The 19608-nt window shown below is 37.6% G+C and overlaps 1 protein-coding gene across 2 annotated transcripts in view; it reads right to left on the reverse strand.

Moving 5' to 3' along the window:
• Window positions 1-4249: 4249 nt before the first annotated feature.
• LOC134650210 (GATA-binding factor C-like) overlaps window positions 4250-19608 on the reverse strand; it is a 103567-nt gene continuing 88208 nt past the window's right edge. For both annotated transcript variants that reach the window (XM_063505151.1, XM_063505153.1), the window contains exons 6-8: window positions 8033-8246; window positions 7319-7458; window positions 4250-5613 (exon numbers count right to left, since the gene is read on the reverse strand). In XM_063505151.1, coding sequence (XP_063361221.1) covers window positions 5587-5613; window positions 7319-7458; window positions 8033-8246 — 381 coding nt within the window. In that variant the 3' untranslated portion in view covers window positions 4250-5586. The remainder of the gene's footprint in view (window positions 5614-7318; window positions 7459-8032; window positions 8247-19608) is intronic.

The following is a 19608-nucleotide window of genomic DNA, read 5'->3' on the forward strand; positions in this document are numbered from 1 at the left end:
CAGTGGTATTTCGGTGTTATTCTGACGTTTTGCAAGTTAACCATTATAAGTAAACAAAAACTTTCGTACTCATTAAAAGCACATAATGAACTCATTAAGCGTATTAAGGTTTCAGGAGTCAAACTCGTTAAATAATTCGCCCCATGAATATTAAACACGTTAATGTAATTTATTCCTTTGGCTGTGTTGATGGATTTATTTTTCTAATGTTTTGGCAGTCTTGTCACGACATGGTTTGGAAAGCTATTGAACCAGACTCTCGACAAATCCTTAAAAAATATAGGTACCATTACATTTTTTGTAGGTACATATTAATTAAAGTTGGTGATCCCTAATAGGACTCTGCTTTGCCATGTGGTGTGGTATTAGGTATATATATATTGTAATGTGTATACCTGTAATATAGACCTGGCTAAACCATGCAACCTGTAAGTTACAGTTTTTGCAATCTTCATAAAGTTCAGTACCTAATAACGAAATAGCTACAAACAATAATTACAGTAGGTATTTTTAATACATACTATATGCATACTATATACATAGTTAGTAGGTAATAATAATTCAGATTTTCATCAATAGTATTTTTCCTACGTACATGCTTACGCATAAGATTTACTTTTCTAGAGCGATTTCCAAGTAAATAGATACGTAACTAAAAACTAAGTTAAGGATTCTATGTTTAGTTAATCTATTTTTTCTCTTGTTTTTATATCTATTTTCTTATATTTCGTAATTTAAACAGCCGCCAATCTACTGCATGTCATTTTTAGGGACGATACAGACCCTTTCAGTCGGGTTGCAGTCCGTATATACCGACCTTACTTGGGGATGAACTGGAAACAGAGTTGTGACAGCTACTTAATCTGCACCTCGGTAAATGCTGCTGCTTTCGTCACAATATTTTGTTTATATCTATACATTTAAGTAATTATTTCTGCTCTTGTGTTAAAATTGTTTATTTCATTTTCTTAATTAGATATGTACGTATATGGCTATATATCATTATTCAAATCTATACCTACCTACCATTTAAAGTTACAATACAATACAATACTCTTTATTGCACACCTCACATACACGTAGTTTACAATAAATGTTCAATAACATAAACAAAGACAATAGAGGTAACAACAGGCGGTCTTATCGCTAGGTTGTTTGTTGTTGTTTTTATTTAAAAAAACCGGCCAAGTGCGAGTCGGACTCGCGCACGGAGGGTTCCGCAGCATCAACAAAAAAACAAGCAAAAAAAGTTGCTTAACTTCGGTCAAAAATCACGTTTGTTGTATGGGAGCCCCACTTAAATCTTTATTTTATTCTGTTTTTAGTATTTGTTGTTATAGCGGCAACAGAAATACATCATCTGTGAAAATTTCAACTGTCTAGCTATCACGGTTCGTGAGATACAGCCTGGTGACAGACGGACGGACGGACGGACAGCGGAGCCTTAGTAATAGGGTCCCGTTTTTACCCTTTGGGTACGGAACCCTAAAAAAGTGTTATCAACAAGGCTTGTTGTTCAATTGTTCCGTTTATTTTTCATCACTGTATTTAGTTGACAAGTACAAAGTGCGTGTGCGAGTGTCATTAGGAACTCAATGTGCGTAGATATTAAAAATACTTATGTAATTTTATCAAAATTCCGCTTTCCTGACCTCACCTGTCTTAGACCCTCCAGTCCGTTACCTCAGTCGTACAAAACAATTAGCATACTTTCTGTACAAAAACTTTATTCTACCCCCAATACCTTAATATTCAATACGTTACCAAATAATAATTACGGCAGTTCGTCTGCCGAATGCATTAAGGGTCGTTTTCTCTGTATATATTATAATATTAATGTGCGAGGGAGCGGGCAGGTGGACGCAACGTTATTATGTTACGGACACCCAATACCTAACACACTGTTTATTATAAGCTGCGTACGTAAATAAGGTATTATAACATTTATAACACGTATAACTTACGTTCACATAATCTGTATAATTCGGATGTCGACGGCTGTGTCGCATGCGTTTTGTGTTTTTTATTGTAAATTACTCCAGTGTAGGATTCCATTGGACCGGTAATCGTTCCTGTTTAATTTAAATCTTTGATCTGTTATCTAATAGGAGTATTTCCGAGAACAAAATTCTTTGATTCCAGTATGTGATACTACATAGTTTTATCATTTTATTCGTTTATTAAATAGCTTACGGACGTAAAGCTATGATACGCTATCATAAAATCATTTTATTCAGCTTTCATGCACATCCGCTGTAATAAAACCCACGATACCTTTAAATAGTAGGTACTTTTTTGTTACAAGTAGCTAAGAAAATGTAGCTAGGTAATTAGCTAGGTACCTATATGAAGTAGTGTACACTTCATCCTCCTAAAATGTTTGTGTTAAATTTCCGTTGTTTACCTTATCTTCCGACCTTACCTACTTTATATTTTATTCATTTTGAAGCTTGCTTTCTTCTTCGAAAAATTACTAGTTTAATACAGAAATATTTTAAAGTAAAAATCATGTTTTTATAAATTTCACAAGTAGCCAATTTTTATTCGATTTTTTCAACTTCTTGTAGCGCTGTAACTGCCTATTCTCATCTAAAAGCAATCTTTCTAGTAAAGTCGAGGGTTCGTGATAAAGGTGCATTCACACTTGATTGGAGCGTAATCTGGGTCCGCGGGGCAGCAGGACGGCACTAACATGCCGACTGATGACCGGATCTCGCATGCAGGGCCCTTCGCATTTAACCTGCATCGATCCGCCTGCATGTATGGACTAAAGTTTACTTATGTGTACAGGTTTACACTGGGACTGTTATATATGTTATTGCGCATGGAAAAATACTACCCGGCCGTGCCGTTGGCCCTTCAAAACTTTTGAATTGTAACTTATTAATTATTAAATTTTATAATGCTACCAAATGCGCAACGTGTCTTACTACTTTTACGCTTGACCACACAATGTATTTCATTCAAAAGCGCCAGCATGAATTCGAAAGCAAATCAAATGCTTCGTGACATTAGTCTGGCGCGGGGTCAGCGAGATAAGCCCAAGGTAAGTCCGAGATTGATTCCCGGATCAACCGGATAGTCGGAGCCGCTCGAGTGTGGACGATCCTTTACTCACGACTCGCCGCTCTCTATGACTGGTTCCTTAAGGGATTTGTGAGGTTATTGTCTCGGACACTTTAAATCAATAACATCAATTCGGAAAATATTTTATTTAAATAGCGCTCTCATCAATCTTAAATATTTGCGCTGGCCTCGCATATTTGCCGTGTTTCGAAATGCCTGCAGCGTTTACTTACTCGTAATTTAGCGAAGTGCGAAGTTCCGTCACAGAGGGGGGTAGTGCATTCCCTCGGGTGTGAAGAACATCGCGTAAGTCTCGAATATTCCGCGAGTGGCCGCGCTATAAATCGCGTAGAGTGATGGTTGCTTTTTGTTGTGGGACATTTTTTCCCGCGCTAGCACCGCATATATCACGGCGGCGAGGTGACTTATGCGCCTCTGTCTCAACTCGCTTGCTTAAAAATACCCCACTATTTTTGCAAATGCTCGCTTATCTTTTTTGGCCGCTCGTCTCCTTCAACCTTTATTCCTATGCCATTGTACGGTCACTTCTAAAACGGAAGTTCGTTATAACTATCTATTTTTAGTTTAGTATGCGATGAGAATTTGTTCAATCGACTTTTAAGCCCGTGATTTCGACGCTCCGAAGCGTTATCGCTTACAAAGTTACCAAAATCTCAGACTTAAAAAGATCAATTGCAAACATTAATTGTGTCACACAATAGGGCACCCTTGGGATCCTGCCTGAATTAAACCGCAAATAAACCGAGTCTGCGAGTACTACCACAGCGGAGCGGGGAGCGTTTTACTTTTATCCAATGGCCATTCTTCTGAAATGCGATTAAAATTGAATAGGTCCATATGTCGCAAGCAGGGTTGCGTCACAATCACACGGCCGGCTGCATTTTCAATTTGCCGCGAGATAAACGCGAGTTTTGGACGACTTTTTCTGCGGAATAGCGGAATTGATCCGGCGACTTACGGCCGACGAAGAGGACGCCAAATTGGATGGTCAATTGATTTGCTTTCTGATTTAAGACTATTGATGCGTTTCCAGTGTGAAGACCAGGGGAGATATGACACCCATCCATTGTGCATTGCGAATCCTACATTTGTGTACCTACACAAACAAGTATTTAGCGTTAGGTTACTAATTGTCATGGTAGGTGAAAATGTAATGAAACAGTTTGATAATATCAATATTGATAATTTATTCACAATTTTATTTAAAATACACAACTTCACAATGTCCTGTTTTAAAAACTAAAAACTTTAGGTACTGGATATCGTTACGGGTTGTGTTGCAGTGACCACTAATTTACAATTTTATTTTGATATTCTTATAATGATTCCATTATTTCTTTCTACAGGTTCATTTACATTCATATTATGTACATATTTTGGGGTTTTCAGAACAAGTTTGTACATGAAGCGCATGTTTTTATCTGCATTGCTTTAATACCGAAGATAATTCATTCATTTCGATCGGTACTATACTTGACAATTCATCCACAAAACTGTTCAAGATCTACATGGCCACTTATCTTAATTTACAAAGGATACGCATGTAATGTAAAATTTTAGTTTAGTACTTTTGTGACATAGACAATATTTTAATTTATAAATACCAATGAGCTTATTAAATCCAGTGGCCATCTTCGGTCGCAACAACTGAAACATATGTACTGATATCCACAAAATCAGTTCTGAATTACGTCACTAATTAAAACGGCTATTATTTACAAATTGCATGATTTAAACCTATTACATAAATTACTATTGCATTTCATTCAATATCAACTATACTAATAAAATGTACAAAAGAAATCTCTGGAATACTCTCTGAACACATCACAATTCCTATAGCCAACCGAGCCGTCCAAATTAAATATAAGAAAGAAAACAATTTATACAGGAACGAAATATAACTTAATATGATAGATATGTACAAATACACATGTTGTTTCTCGAACAATACTTAGTTATATATAAATCATCTAAGCCGACTTCGTACCGACCTTACTTATATTATAATACTGTACAATTTCGCTAGTTACTTCATCATTGTAAAACACCTTACTTAATACTCGTAGGAAACTGATCACGGAATATCAAAGTCTTATGGGCAACGTGCTCTGTCATCGAGTCTGCAGCTAGCTGTACCTACAGTCAGCTGCGTCTGTATAATAACCAAATATTCACAAGACATTTTGGTATAAGTACAACGACGTGTAGCAGACTAGCCCTTCACTGGGATATTACCTTTTCACACATCTTCAATTCAAACTGCAGAACGTTTGTATAATCTTACAAACATCAATTCTGTATACAGTCTTATTAATTATGTGATGTGCTGAAGTGTCATTGGGATAACAACTACAATGTATACGGTTAGTAGACCGTGGTGTGATCACAGCATGTTTTGTGTTTGCTCGCGCGCAGGCGCAGGTCTGCGGCCGTCGGGGACGGCGTATTTCAACAATATTCTCATAAATTAGCAGGCTCCTGGGTTTGGTTGACTTATCACGTGTACTCACTCCTCCAACCAGTCTGTAACGAAAGAAAACAAATTCGTTAAAATGTATAACCAAATAATCTTGGTGCCTAACCTTAAATAACAGGTTTTAGGGTTCCGTAGCCAAATGGCAAAAAACGGAACCCTTATAGATTCGTCATGTCTGTCTGTCTGTCTGTCCGTCTGTCCGTGTATGTCACAGTCACTTTTCTCCGAAACTATAAGAACTATACTGTTGAAACTTGGTAAGTAGATGTATTCTGTGAACCGCATTAAGATTTTCACACAAAAATAAAAAAAAACAATAAATTTTTGGGGTTCCCTATACTTAGAACTGAAACTCAAATTTTTTTTTTCATCAAACCTATACGTGTGGGGTATCCATGGATAGGTCTTCAAAAATGATATTGAGGTTTCTAATATCATTTTTTTCTAAACTGAATAGTTTGCGCGAGAGACACTTCCAAAGTGGTAAAATGTGTGTCCCCCCCCCCCCTGTAACTTCTAAAATAACAGAATGATAAAACTAAAAAAATATATGATGTACATTACCGTGTAAAATTCCACCGAAAATTGGTTTGAACGAGATCTAGTAAGTAGTTTTTTTTTAATACGTCATAAGTCGCCTAAATACGGAACCCTTCATGGGCGAGTCCGACTCGCACTTGGCCGCTTTTGTAAAATACTTTTGAGAAATAATCACCTAAGTATTTCTATGGGTTGTGAAATCTGCGAGTATTTATTGTAAAATGTACGAATATAAACACATATTTTTCTACTCCAGCACTTAAATGTGTCAATTAAATGACTGACAGTGATATCTAAAGCAATGTCATTTGAATGCTTTGTCTATAGGCTCATAAGATGACTGCTAGCAGTCGTCTTATGAGTATAATACAACTGCTTTATTTTTTTTAAAGATACAAGTTCCGATCATCTTGATTGAAAGAGGTATGTTTTCATTTACAATAATAACTCTTGTTTTTTTTAAATAATAACTCAATTTTTTTTAAATAATAACTCTTTTTTTTAATAATAACTCTTTTTTTTTTTTTTTTTTTTTTTGCTGCAGCTGTCATAGAAAAAGTAATGTATGCAACAGCTCATAATTGGTTCTTAAAATTCTCGGGTCTTTTTTTACAAAACTCGACTACGTCTCGTTTTGTAACTTCGACCCTTGAATTTTAAGAACCCTTATTATATCACTGTTGCATAAACTACTATTAATCGATCGATACATATGTGATTTAATATTGTTACATGTATGTTAAAATAAGAAATTATATTTCAGTTATGAATAAGGCATGTGTTTTTTTTGCACAGGTAGTTTTCTGTAAGACTGCTTAAATCTTCTTCTTCTTCCTCGCGTTGTCCCGGCACGTTGGCCACGGCTCATGGGAGCCTAGGGTCCGCTTGGCAACTAATCCCAGGAATTGGCGTAGACACTAGTTTTTACGAAAGCGACTGCCATCTGACCTTCCAACCCAGAGGGTAAACTAGGCCTTATTGGGATTAGTCCGGTTTCCTCACGATGTTTTCCTTCACCGAAAAGCGACTGGTAAATATCAAATGATATTTCGTACATAAGTTCTGAAAAACTCATTGGTACCAGCCGGGGTTTGAACCCGCGACCTCTGGATTGCAAGTCACACGCTCTTACCGCTAGGGCACCAGCACTTCCCTCTTACCGCTAGGCCACCAGCGCTAAAATAAGACTGAGTAATAGTGATGCTAGCTTACCATAGAGTTGAGTTGCGCGAGGTGGTGGTGATGGTAGGGGTTGTGCGAGGTGGGGGGCGGCGCGAAGCCCTGGTGCGGCGCGCCGTACCAGTGGGACATGTGCGCCGCCGCCGGGTGCACCAGCCCCACTTGGTGTTGACCTGCACAAACAGATGTCCACATATAATATGTATTGTACGTAACTCAATAGAACTGTTCTTGTAGGTAATAGACAACAATATAAGTACATGAGGAAAGGAATGTGCTGATCTGCTCAAACATAAACTTTTAAAAGGAGCCTTTTATTTTCTGATATTATAAACGTGTTGTTACGTTTATAGTTGAAAAAATATATGTGAGGTTGCAAAAAGAATCTTACTCAATTAAAGGTTGTTTGCTTCAAACCATCTGGCACTGTTAAAACATGAGCTAAAAATTGTATAAAAAGTTTCATAAATTCGCAGCTGAGTGTGAGTTCCATAGTTTGCTGTCTGTCAATTGTGGTCGGAGCAACCTGTAAGGCCTGAGTGGATGCTCGGAGCGGAGCGTTCGGCGGGGCGTGCAGCGTGGCGTCGGGCTCACAAGTGATTTGAGCAGCGTGCACTAAGGCCGCTCCTATACGCTTGCATTTGTTTAACATGCACGCCGCACGCCCCGCCCCGCTGCACGCCCAACTCGAGCGTCCACTCAGGCCTTACACTAAGTCTCGTTTCGGTAATCTTTTTTTTTACTCACCGAAATCCATAGCAGACGGGAAGGCTGATCCCCCGAAGCCCTTGGTGGCGTCCCCGAGCGGCTTGATCATGTCGCCCATGACGCCGCCGAGCGCCAGCGCGCACGCGCCGCCGCCGCCCATGCCCATGCCGCCCTTCTTCTTCTTACTCTTGCTGCTCAGCTTGCGGTTCCGCGTCTGGATACCCTCCTTCTTCATCGTCAGGGGCCGGTTTACCTGCAACAATGGAAAGTCGAAATTAGTATGCTTCGTAGACAATTTTGTTTTATTTCTGACATACTTTTAGAATTTTGTATAATTAAGTACCTAGTACAGACATGATAAAACGTAACTCAAATAGAAGCTAGAAGCACACTCGTCATTTAACTTTATGATTCACTTAGTGTAACATTTGCTTTTTTACGACTAACCGTCCGACGTAAACTTTGTGCAAACGCTTATTAAAATGACAAAGACACCGTTGCTTTTACATCCAGAGTATAATTCTGTATTTTAATAAGAGCGTACCTTGAATACCAACAACGCGGGTTTCCTCGATGAAGTAAAACATCAGCAACACAACTATAAATCGCAAATGGGTTCCGAGTCATGCGCACAGGCAGGACTTTATCGTTGACATTTAGCGGTATGAAAAAACGTCAGCGGCACCATGTTAGAATGCTAACTACAAGTATAAAGGCTTGCCGAGACCATAAAACGCTATCACAATAGTGCTGCGAATATTTAGCTGTTGGCCTGCCGACGCGCCGACCGCCGACGCATCCCAATTACTGCACATGCAGTTGCTGGGAATTGACGGTAACCTTGTACCTCTTTGTTTGAGGTTGTAGTCCTCTTCTATTGTAGAGGTCATGGTTTTAGATTGTGACATGGAATTATTTGTCGCACGCGGATTATTATTATGATTATTGATATTTGTAGGCTTTTTTTTTGGCATAGTGTATCAAAACGTTTTTATAATATCAACAATATAATGTTGAACCTGCGGCCCGTTTCTCAAAAGCTTGTAACTTGTAATACAAGCGGATGTCACTTTTTGACAGCTTTTGTTAGAAAGGGATTTCCAATGGTATTACAAGTTACAAGCTTTTGAGAAATGGGCCCCTGGTATTCGATGCTAAATAAACCAAGGTTCAAGAACCTGTGCGCTCGATAAACGTTTGTTTATAATGTGCATTAGTTACGTAACTCGGTAAATTTCTTTAGTTCCTCCGCCAAATTCGCGGGTCAAGTGTCCCGGTCACTCCTGCACGGCACTTCGGCGAAGCATGCGTCACGACGGACGGACGGACAATGAGTTATTCATCGGCTTCAAGGAAGGCGGCATGTGCCCTAAACGCACGATTTGATCGCTCCGCCAGGCCATACGCATGACCTGATCTTGTTTGTTTTCTTTTTGGACATGTGCAATGACTGTTACGCTAATGCAGTTTGATATGTTCATGTGAGCGGTACATGATGAAATTATTAAATGATAATGAGGCCCTTAGTGACCATGTTTATACGTGAGGTTAGAGTGATGTGACGCAACAACTAAATTGAGTTGTGAATTATCGTCTTAATTGGACCTGCTACCCGAATTTATAGGAATTTTTAAAAGTTTTTAACACAGATTATATACTTTACATAATTCCATTACGACCATGTTCCTTTTTCGTTTGCACAATTTTGCTTAAGTAGCCTGACTACCATTTCAAAGGCAAAGGTCTAATATTTTTATCAAATAACCGGGCTGCGTGGAGAGTAATTGTATATGGACACAACCCTCAATCATGAGGGATCAACTAGAGATAATAGGTAAAACACATTTTATATAATAAATAGGACTAATTATCCACCAAAATGACTCCTTTATCCCGCTGAAGCCCGGCGCATCCTTAACGGCCAATGCGCCAATTCCCGTAATGTGTTCCCGCGAATCGCCCACACGCGCCGCGCATACCGCGCCGTCGACGCTTCCAATTGAACCAATATAAAATGCATTAATACAAGGCACTCTGTCCACTGATTAATGAAGAACAGTTGTGAAACTGAAAAGTTATGAGAAATTTCTTTTTGTACTACTTATTCCAGCGCCTGGTGCATGGGCAGATAGTAGATAGATAAACAAGACTCGGATTATTCCAACCCTGATGTGTGGGCACAGTAGTTACACGAAGTTTAGTCTTCTTTAACTGCATGAAGATACTACTTGTTATTGATTTAAAATAATTACAACAAAATACACATATTTTTTCATGAACATACACAGTATACATCAATAGCAAGTTTTTCTATGTAGCTCTACAAAATATGAAGCCCTCGAGTTTTATATCCTAGCCTATGCCTATCTCCACTGGTTAAACTTCTTTAGTAAGCTAGTGCCGGCAGATTTAGCCAGAGCAAATTAGGTCGAGATACTTGTATGAGGTTTTTCGCGATTGCAGCGGCATGGCGAGCTGCATTAATGGACACTTTGATGTTCGAGCTAAGAATAGATGAATGAGATAGGGTCAAATGATGTCTGCTGTCTTGATAACTGCACATAACAAACGTCTATACAGGGACTTCTTATTGACGACTCAATTACACATCTTGTAACGTATACTTTTACATATTAATAACTTGGAAACAGGTCAAGTTAGTTACAGTTTCCTTGATAACTGTAGCAAGATATAGTAGATTTAGATACGGTAGGTATAGTAGACAAATGTACTTTGTGTCATCCTGAAAATCCCCGTAAAGTTTACATGTCTAACAAAGCGTCCCTCTTTTTCCGTTTAATTACTTTGAGTGACTCTTTATTTCTTTCGATTAAATAGAATATAATTAAACAATAATTGTATAGTTAAGCCGAAGTACTCCAACTACCTACATGGAACGCTCGCTATAACTGTACCACCACACCATAGCCGGCACACGGAAGCTCGCCAGTATATAGTGCATGTTACATGACATAAGGCATCCGCCATGTTAGAGAAATTGCTTAATAACTGGCCATTATGTCAGGTTAATTACGTCGCTGCCTGTTCCCATTCTACTGTATATGTACGTGCAAGGTAAATAGGCACTCGGTTATACAGTTTAGGTATACATACTGAAAGAGTCGTGTAATTCGAAAAGAGTGCATGAAATACTAACAGGTCTAATTGTTACGCTTTCAGGTTTCAGGGTTCTGCAATGAAAAAATATTTACGAGTATGATCACTTCCTAGTTAGACGGGCGTAAAGAAGAGAATAGTTGTAAATTATTTCGTTTTGAAAGAGTAAATTTAATGTAATATAAGTAATGTAATGTTTTTTTAAATGTTGTGTACTTACCTTCGAATAAGGAAGAAGTTATTATAAAATAATTTAACGAAACATATACAACATTCATCGCATAAACTTATTGCATTAGTGCACGTTATTGTCTAAAAAACCTTTAAAGCGCAATTATTACATGTATGATAGTATGACTACAATGTTCCACTAATTTATGAATAACCCTTGGTGTCAGAGGAATAATTGACGAAGGGACGGGAGAAGGGAAAGAAACTTTGACCAAAAACCGGAAACATGCAACGATTACTCGCATACATACATGTTCTGTAGAGAAATAAACAAACATACATCCGCAAGCTTAAAACTCGAAGCCATTAAAAGCTAAGGGCCACATAGGAACATCAAGAATCATAATTGCGGCAGAAATACGGGGGTCATACGGCGCACAGCGAGTTCGCGGTGGTAAACGAAACACGCACTTTGCATGCAACATTCCGCCCCCGTGTACTACGTGACGGGGCTGCACGTGACGGCGAGGAGACAGTGAGGCGGGCGGAGCGGAAACGTAAGCGGGCGCTGAAGCGGCTTTATTCGCATTTTACGACGGTGCGGTTGTGCGCGCGTTTGGCAGTATAAAAAGGACATCATGTATACACATACTAATAAAGTCCTTTTGAAAGTTCCATTGTTAAAAATCTAATTGTAAGCAACAATTCTATAACGGTATAAAAATGATATGTAGGTTATGAATAAAGGAAAAAATAAAATAATTGAATAAATATATTTAGTGCAATTACTACATAATTGTCAGCTAAACACGTGCTGAATGTATATTTGTACCTACTTATAATGTTTATTATTGTAATTCTTACATTAAATAGTTTTCATCTTATCATACCTACACGATTCTGTGATTTTATACGGTTCAGTTTAATAGTATCGTCTCAACTCTCAGTTTCAGGTTCAGCATATATCACTATCCCCGCTTTCGCGTCCGCTCCGCGTCCCGCTAGCGCCTACTCCCCGTCGCGCCCGAAAACGTGAAGCGACGACACATAAAGCAGCGCTATTGGCCAGGCCTGTAAAAGCCGTAAGTTCACGGAGATATGTGCTGCTTTAAACCGGGACTAATAAAACACAGTCACCGTTCCGGTTTTTAAGCTAAAATTTCGACTGAAATTCATGTCGCAACATAGTTGCTGAAATTGCGCAAATATTTCATACTTGCCTTGCCAGTTTAAAATTCAGTGTGCATACCTAACTCCACCTCTACCCTTCCTTGATAACTATTTCCAAGTATACATTTTAATAATAAAGATATTTAGGTATAGGTATTATAAGACTTTCTGTTGCCGAAAATCGATAACTTTTGATAATCCAATAATGCTACGTATTGTACAATTTAAATAGAATGTATATACTAAAATCTAGCTGGAAAAATCTATCATTTAGTGGTACTATGTAAGAAAGAGTATGATTCTACCTACCCATGGAGCATGGGTGTGTAGAAAATATAAAATCACTATGTAAGAATACTTAACCTTAACCATCGAAGGAATTGTACGAAATGTTTTAAAATAAAATGAAAGCGATTTATGATTTTACATTGTCGATGAAATCATGAAACCACATAGTTACACCTGTGAACTAAAGTACAGACTTTAATTGATTCAGGAAAACCCAATGCACCGCGGCACGGGCGGGTGGCGTGCGCGGTGCGCATTCGCCGCCGACCCACCCTGCTGGTATCAACCGAACATTCACCTACAAAATCTACAAATCTGAAAGATATTTACAAGCTTATGCTTGGATTGTGACCTGAATGTTGTATGCATGCTAGCACTTATGACAATGATGTATTAGATTTAGGTTTAGCGTACCTATTCATCTCAAGTTATATATTTTTAGCAATTGTAGGTACTTCTACTCCTCTATTACAAAATTGTAATTTACTCTCGCTGTAATAAGCGTTATATAATGAATTTACGTCGTACCTACCTCGTACCTACGAGTATCTAGGCTCTTACTAAGATATCGATACTTAATTATTTTATATGAATTATATGATTTATTATGTAAATATGTAACTACAACCAAATATTTTTCACCTTTTGATATAGATACGTATTTGTGCCTAATAATCTTAACAATACTTTACAAACTCTACAAGCCATATAAAATAATTAATTGTCTAATTTGTGTACAACCACCAATTATAAGCTATATACGAACAGCCCTGGGAAATGCAAACAATACTTTCATAAAATACGAAACAACGACGTTTTCTATAAGAGCTAACTCGAAACAAAACTAGCGGTAGATGTTCAGATACGCGCCGCGAAGCAGTCAGCACGTAGACTACGCACTTGTGAAATCAAGCCATAAAAACGTATGCGAATGTCTGTGCTTGCACGAAATCTTCACCTGCAGCGTATAGGTATGCGAACGTGAGAGCCACTCAATAGAAACGTAACGAATGCGTTCCAAAATTAAAGTTTCGCGATGCACTTTATTGTGCGTGCGAATAATTACGTTACATTTCTAGATGCGGTATCGGGGACGAAGTTATTACACTATCCGAGCCATCTGCCGAGCGAGCACACACATAAAACCGCTCAAATGGGAAAATAACAGGCTCACTCCACAATGCCATGGAAAATACCGCTCACGGTACCATTTTCCGAGCTAGAAAGCCTAGTTTAATTAAAGGGAAGCAGTTGCAACCTTTTATTGCTCTATAAAAGTGCATTCTTAACAATGACTTGTAAATCATTTTCGCTTGTTACATGCCCATTTAAATTTTACTATATTTTTCAATACACCGTCTGCTACAGATAAACATCGGATAGGTTAGACAGGCAGTTTAAGTTCACAATGAACCATATAAATTAACAATCAATTATCGAGAAAAAAGCGTGCACATCTATTACGGCACAAAAACGCCGTGAATTGCTCTATTGAAATTGATCGGCGCATTTACGGTGTGAATTTGTTTTTTCTCGTAACCAATAATCATATTGTCATAATTCGCACAAATGAAGAGTTATTACTCTACGGGGTGTCACAAGAATTAGCGCTAGCATGAGAGGCTTGCACTATACAAACGCTAGCTTTCAACTTCTTAAAAACCGACGTAGACAATAAATGCAAACAAATCGCTTCTTCTTCCTCGCGTTATCCTGGCATTTTGCCACGGCTCATGGGATCCTGTGGTCCGCTTGGCAACTAATCCCAGGAATTGGCGTAGGCACTAGTTTTTACGAAAGCGACTGCCATCTGACCTTCCAACCCAAACCCAAACCCAGGGGGTAAACTAGGCCTTGTTGGGATTAGTCCGGTTTCCTCACGATGTTTTCCTTCACCGAAAAGCGACTGGTGAATATAAAATGATATTTCGTACATAAGTTCCGAAAAACTCATTGGTACGAGCTGGGGTTCGAAGTTCGAACCCGCGACCTCCGGATTGAAAGTCGCACGCTCTTACCGCTAGGCCACCAGCGCTTTTTTTTTATGCAAACAAATCGCTTAATACTGTAATAAATACCTACAACAAATAAATAATGTAGAATGAATACTTTAACGCGTTGCATGCATTATTGAGACAAAAAGTTGTAAAATTACTTGACCCAATAACTGGCATAATGCGGTCACGTGATGATGAATGAACGGAGACGCTCGTGTCACTTCAACCATTAGCTATCGGCTATGACACTTATGAGAGTTAAGGCGACTACCTTATTATCTATTTAATATTTAATCTTTCTTATCTTTTTTTGCCACTAATTAGGTACTTGCAGATTCTAAAGTAATTTTTACATAATATAACATCAACAAAAAACAATATAAAACTCTCGTAAAACCGCTTGTTGTACATTCTCCAAACAATCGAACTCCTAGAGCCATAAATAATCGTATTGTTATGCGATAATGCTCCAATTTACTCGTACCTCGTACCTAATGAGTTTTGTCAACTTAATTAACGAAAGCAATTAGTAATTGTCTCACAGTTACTTAGAGTTTACTTAATTATTTGCCGGCATTGTTTATAATGTCTATTTTCATTTTGTTCGCGACACCTTAAGTGTTGCGTGCGTTAGCTTTATTTCTTTTTTCCGCAACAGCACGTTTTATATTTGAGCTCATTACAAGCGAAGAGTTTCTAGACTTGGCTCTGATTTTTTCCAGTTTATCGGCGCGTGTGAATGGTGCGAGGCGCCTGACAGCACTGAAAATTAAAGTCTCTACAATTCGCTATGTAAATTAGATATCTACGAGTTGATTAGGTATTCCAGTATGGCAACTAAACAATAAAAAACAATTTCTAAACCTGCTTCAAATAAGTAATTAATTGACGTTTCCGAATATTGATTTTTCAGGGAATAGGTACTTATAGTTCTCCATACAGTGTCATGACAACCCAATTATCCAAATAAAAACTGGACGTGTAGAATGTATAAATACTTACAAATACCGATAATTGAGAATTGTTTAAAAGTACATAGTTACTATTTAAGTCAGTAACTAAATGAATATTAAAATGAAGTAGTAGCATATGGATTGACACTGATCGTCAGTTTTGTGATAGCAACTAACCACCCATCAGTGGTATAGTTTTAAATGAAAATGCTAACAAACGAAACAAAATAAGCAATTAAGCCGTATGTTTCGGACGGGGTAGATGTGGCGTGGCGCGGCGCTGGCGCAATTGGCCGTCGCGGCCACCCGCGCGGGCGCAGCGAAAACCGCAACCATCAAAAACACTCAACTGATCAACCATGGACTTTATTACAAGGTAATACAGTTTAATAATGGTAACTTACAAGTGTCTTCGTTTGTACCAGCCTTGAGAATACATACTGCGTTTTGTGTTAGGAAGACGGAGCGAGCGGTAATACAAGGAACTGACCGATCTGTCGCTCTCTTTTCGAAATTAATTACGCTTGATTCATGGAAATGTTAACGGGTTCATAAAACTTAAGAAGCCCGATTTCCCAGAGTAATATGTAATTCTTGTATATTTAGTACATATGTACTTCATAAGAAAAGAGTTAGCAAGCTCTTATAGAATACAGTGTTAGGTACCCCATGTTAGACAAGCTTTGGTTAAGATAACATACTAAACGGTAAAATTAAATGTTGCATGGTTGCACAAAGAAAGTAACATTACGCATTGAAAACATGTGTCTCTGAAGCCAGTAAAGAAGTGTTCTACATTTTCGGTCTACTGAAAACCACCCAACTATCAATAGGAAGGGTTCAAGCCAGTGGTGCTACACAGCATTAGTAAAGAATTCTATCGCTGACGGGTGTAATGACAAAAAATGATTTAAACAAATTAGTTCCACGCAGTTAGCACGCGTTCAAATCGAGCGTTTGCTGGCGCCGGGCTGTTTTACACAAAATATTGACAAATAGGGCTATTTTTAAAGCTTTATATGGGAAAAAATTTAATAAAGGTATAATTATTCTTAGGCTTTTTATTTTTATAGGAACACACTTAAAATACCTACTTGGTTGCTAAAGAAGTTGAAGTGTTAACTAACGAAATTGTTGTAGGTATTTATTTTAGAATGAAACGAATAAAACAAATTATGATACCGCTAACTTCCGTATGTTATTTCCAAAAGCCGTCTGCCCCAAAAATATATTTTTGTAATTAAGGATGTGCCCGAAGTTGTCGATAAACTGCGGTTTTGATGTGTGAGCTGATTAAAATAAATACTCGGCGGTAGCGCGGACAGCTGCTCCCGGGGTAATTGAAATGACGATTTATACACGCGCCGAATATATCGACATCGGTAATTTATAGTGAAGAGCCCCGTTATTATTGAGAATTGAGACGATTTTTTTTAAACGATGGTATTTATTTAAAAGGAAATATTGATATAAATTTGACGTTTTTTTTAATGATATTTCTTTTAAACGGAAATTGTATGCTGTAGTATACATATTTGCGATAATTTTGATATTTATTTAAACGTTGTAATCAAATTGAAAGTTATTGACAGCCATTAATACTCAAAAAGTACTAATAAAGATTTCTTCATCACATCAACGCAATTCGTGGGACACAATTGCAACTCAATTAACTCTTACAACGATTTTATTTACGCCATTTATTTAAGATAAGCCGAACCGTTTATCTCTGAGACTAAATTTATTTTGTTCAATCATTAATTAGTTCTCACGTATCGATACAAAGCAAGTGTCGATGCCGACGGGAGCTAACGTAAATCAAACCTGATTGATAAATTTCTTGTAAATTAATGCTGTAAGAATTCGATAAAAGTTATCGATTAAATGTTATTTTTAAACCCAAATTGTTATAAGTAAATACATAAAAAGACACAATAATTCATTTTGTTCATTTCTTACTTTACTTAAAAACTTTCCCAAACGACTTCACTTTTTTTGTGTGATACTGAATACCCAGTATACTGAATACACGCTTTAATCGTAGCTTCACTATGTTTAACCCATATTAACGATATGATATTAATTTAGTCATAGGTAAGTTCAGATTTCGTGTGTCGCTTCATCACTTCCACAATCCCAAAAAACAAGGAAAATATATTAAGGTTTCAGTAACACAAGTTAGTTGTCGTTAATTTATTGCACAAAGTGTCGATGCAGCAATTTGCAATTTAATAGGTTGTACCAGACATTTTGAAATAGTGAACGTTAACAAGAAATGAAATATTTGCTTCAAATATCTTCACGATAGTTTCCTAACATATTTGTAATGAAGATAGTATATGTGGCAGGACATCACTAAGTTCACATCTCAAAAACAATTATGGAAAACAATAAATTTAAATGTTTTGCGCCCGTGGGCTCGAACCCGGTCCAATTAGACCCTGGCCGTCCGCACTAAATCTCGCAGTGCTACCATGCTACACTAATTCATACGGCCCGCCAACGACCACTCATAACTGTCGACATCGACACAGACTAAAACAGCTTCTCGCACATCGATAACTTATATGCTGACGCCACTACACTAGTTACAGCTCAAAAGCGGCTTTGTTACTTGATTGAACGAGTTAAGCTAATTTTGCAATTCATAAAAGAGGAGTAGGAATAGGTAGTATAAGTAGTCATATCATATTTGTAACTCTTGAGCATATTTAGGATTTTTTTGGTAGGTTCAATAATAATAAAGAAAGACATGTAGACTACCTAGAATATTTCATGTTTATATTTTTATTTTAGATTATGTATCTGACGTATCTGTGTATTGTATCCGCTATTGTACACTTATTGGGTTGAATACGATAATAGGTACTGTCGTATAGAACTCACACCATAGTACAGCCGCGGTTACTATTACATATAGCTACATACGAGTGATACGAGCAATGACATGGCAATCAGCTTTAGCACCTTTTGCGAAATTGCACTCTTTGGATTTTAACCAACACCTTGGTGTTTTGACTTATTTTTTTATAAAACTCGATAGTGTTATCCTTACCGTTTATGATTTTGTTTTAAAGTATGGTTCTGGTTCTAGTTTGATGGTTAATTACTTATTACCCTTACCTATACCTTACCTTACCTTATTACCTATCACTGATAATTGCTTTAGCTAATATCCTTTTTATTTAACTGTAGATACTCAGACTGTATAAACTGATTTGAAAGATTCAATATAAAGTAGAAGTAATTGTTTTTCATTATATTAGGTGATCAAATTAGTGTCTACGAAACCCCTTAGTTTGAAATTATTTAATTTCTTTGTGGCAGTAGGCAATCATTTGGTGGGCACTGCGCGGCCGGCGGCGGCGCGTGCGCCTCTGCCGCACCTGCTCTAAGCCCTTGGTAATTATTCCTCCACTCATTATATGATTATAAGACTTTTTTGGTGCTTTCAATCAAATTACACCTTGACTCGACCACTTTGTACGAGTGAGATGTCATAAAAGTTTTTGTACCATAATTTTCGTTTGACGGTTAAGTGTAAAACGAAAATATTTTTTGTGGCGAGCTTAATACAAAAGCCTACCTACTTCACTTTTGCTTCGTCGGTTTATCCATCCAGCTGATTGCAAAAATCTCAGAAATAGAAAACAAGGTCTTAAGGTATTAATGCGAGCTTTTGTTACTTGCGAAGGATTAGACATTGTTACAAACGAGTTTTATCTTTATGTTAGCAAGATCGACAATGGGTATGAGCACTTTCAATTTGAAAGCTTTGAATAGAAGTAAACAGTGGCACTTGGACATAACTACCTCTCGCAAATCTCCTTGCACAAAAGCGAAAAGATTTAGAAAGAATGCTTTGCGCTAATTTCACTCTGGACTGTCACGGAGATCACCTAGATGATAATTCTAAATT

Source organism: Cydia amplana, chromosome 8 (assembly GCF_948474715.1).
Source record: "Cydia amplana chromosome 8, ilCydAmpl1.1, whole genome shotgun sequence".
NCBI classification, from domain to species: domain Eukaryota; kingdom Metazoa; phylum Arthropoda; class Insecta; order Lepidoptera; family Tortricidae; genus Cydia; species Cydia amplana.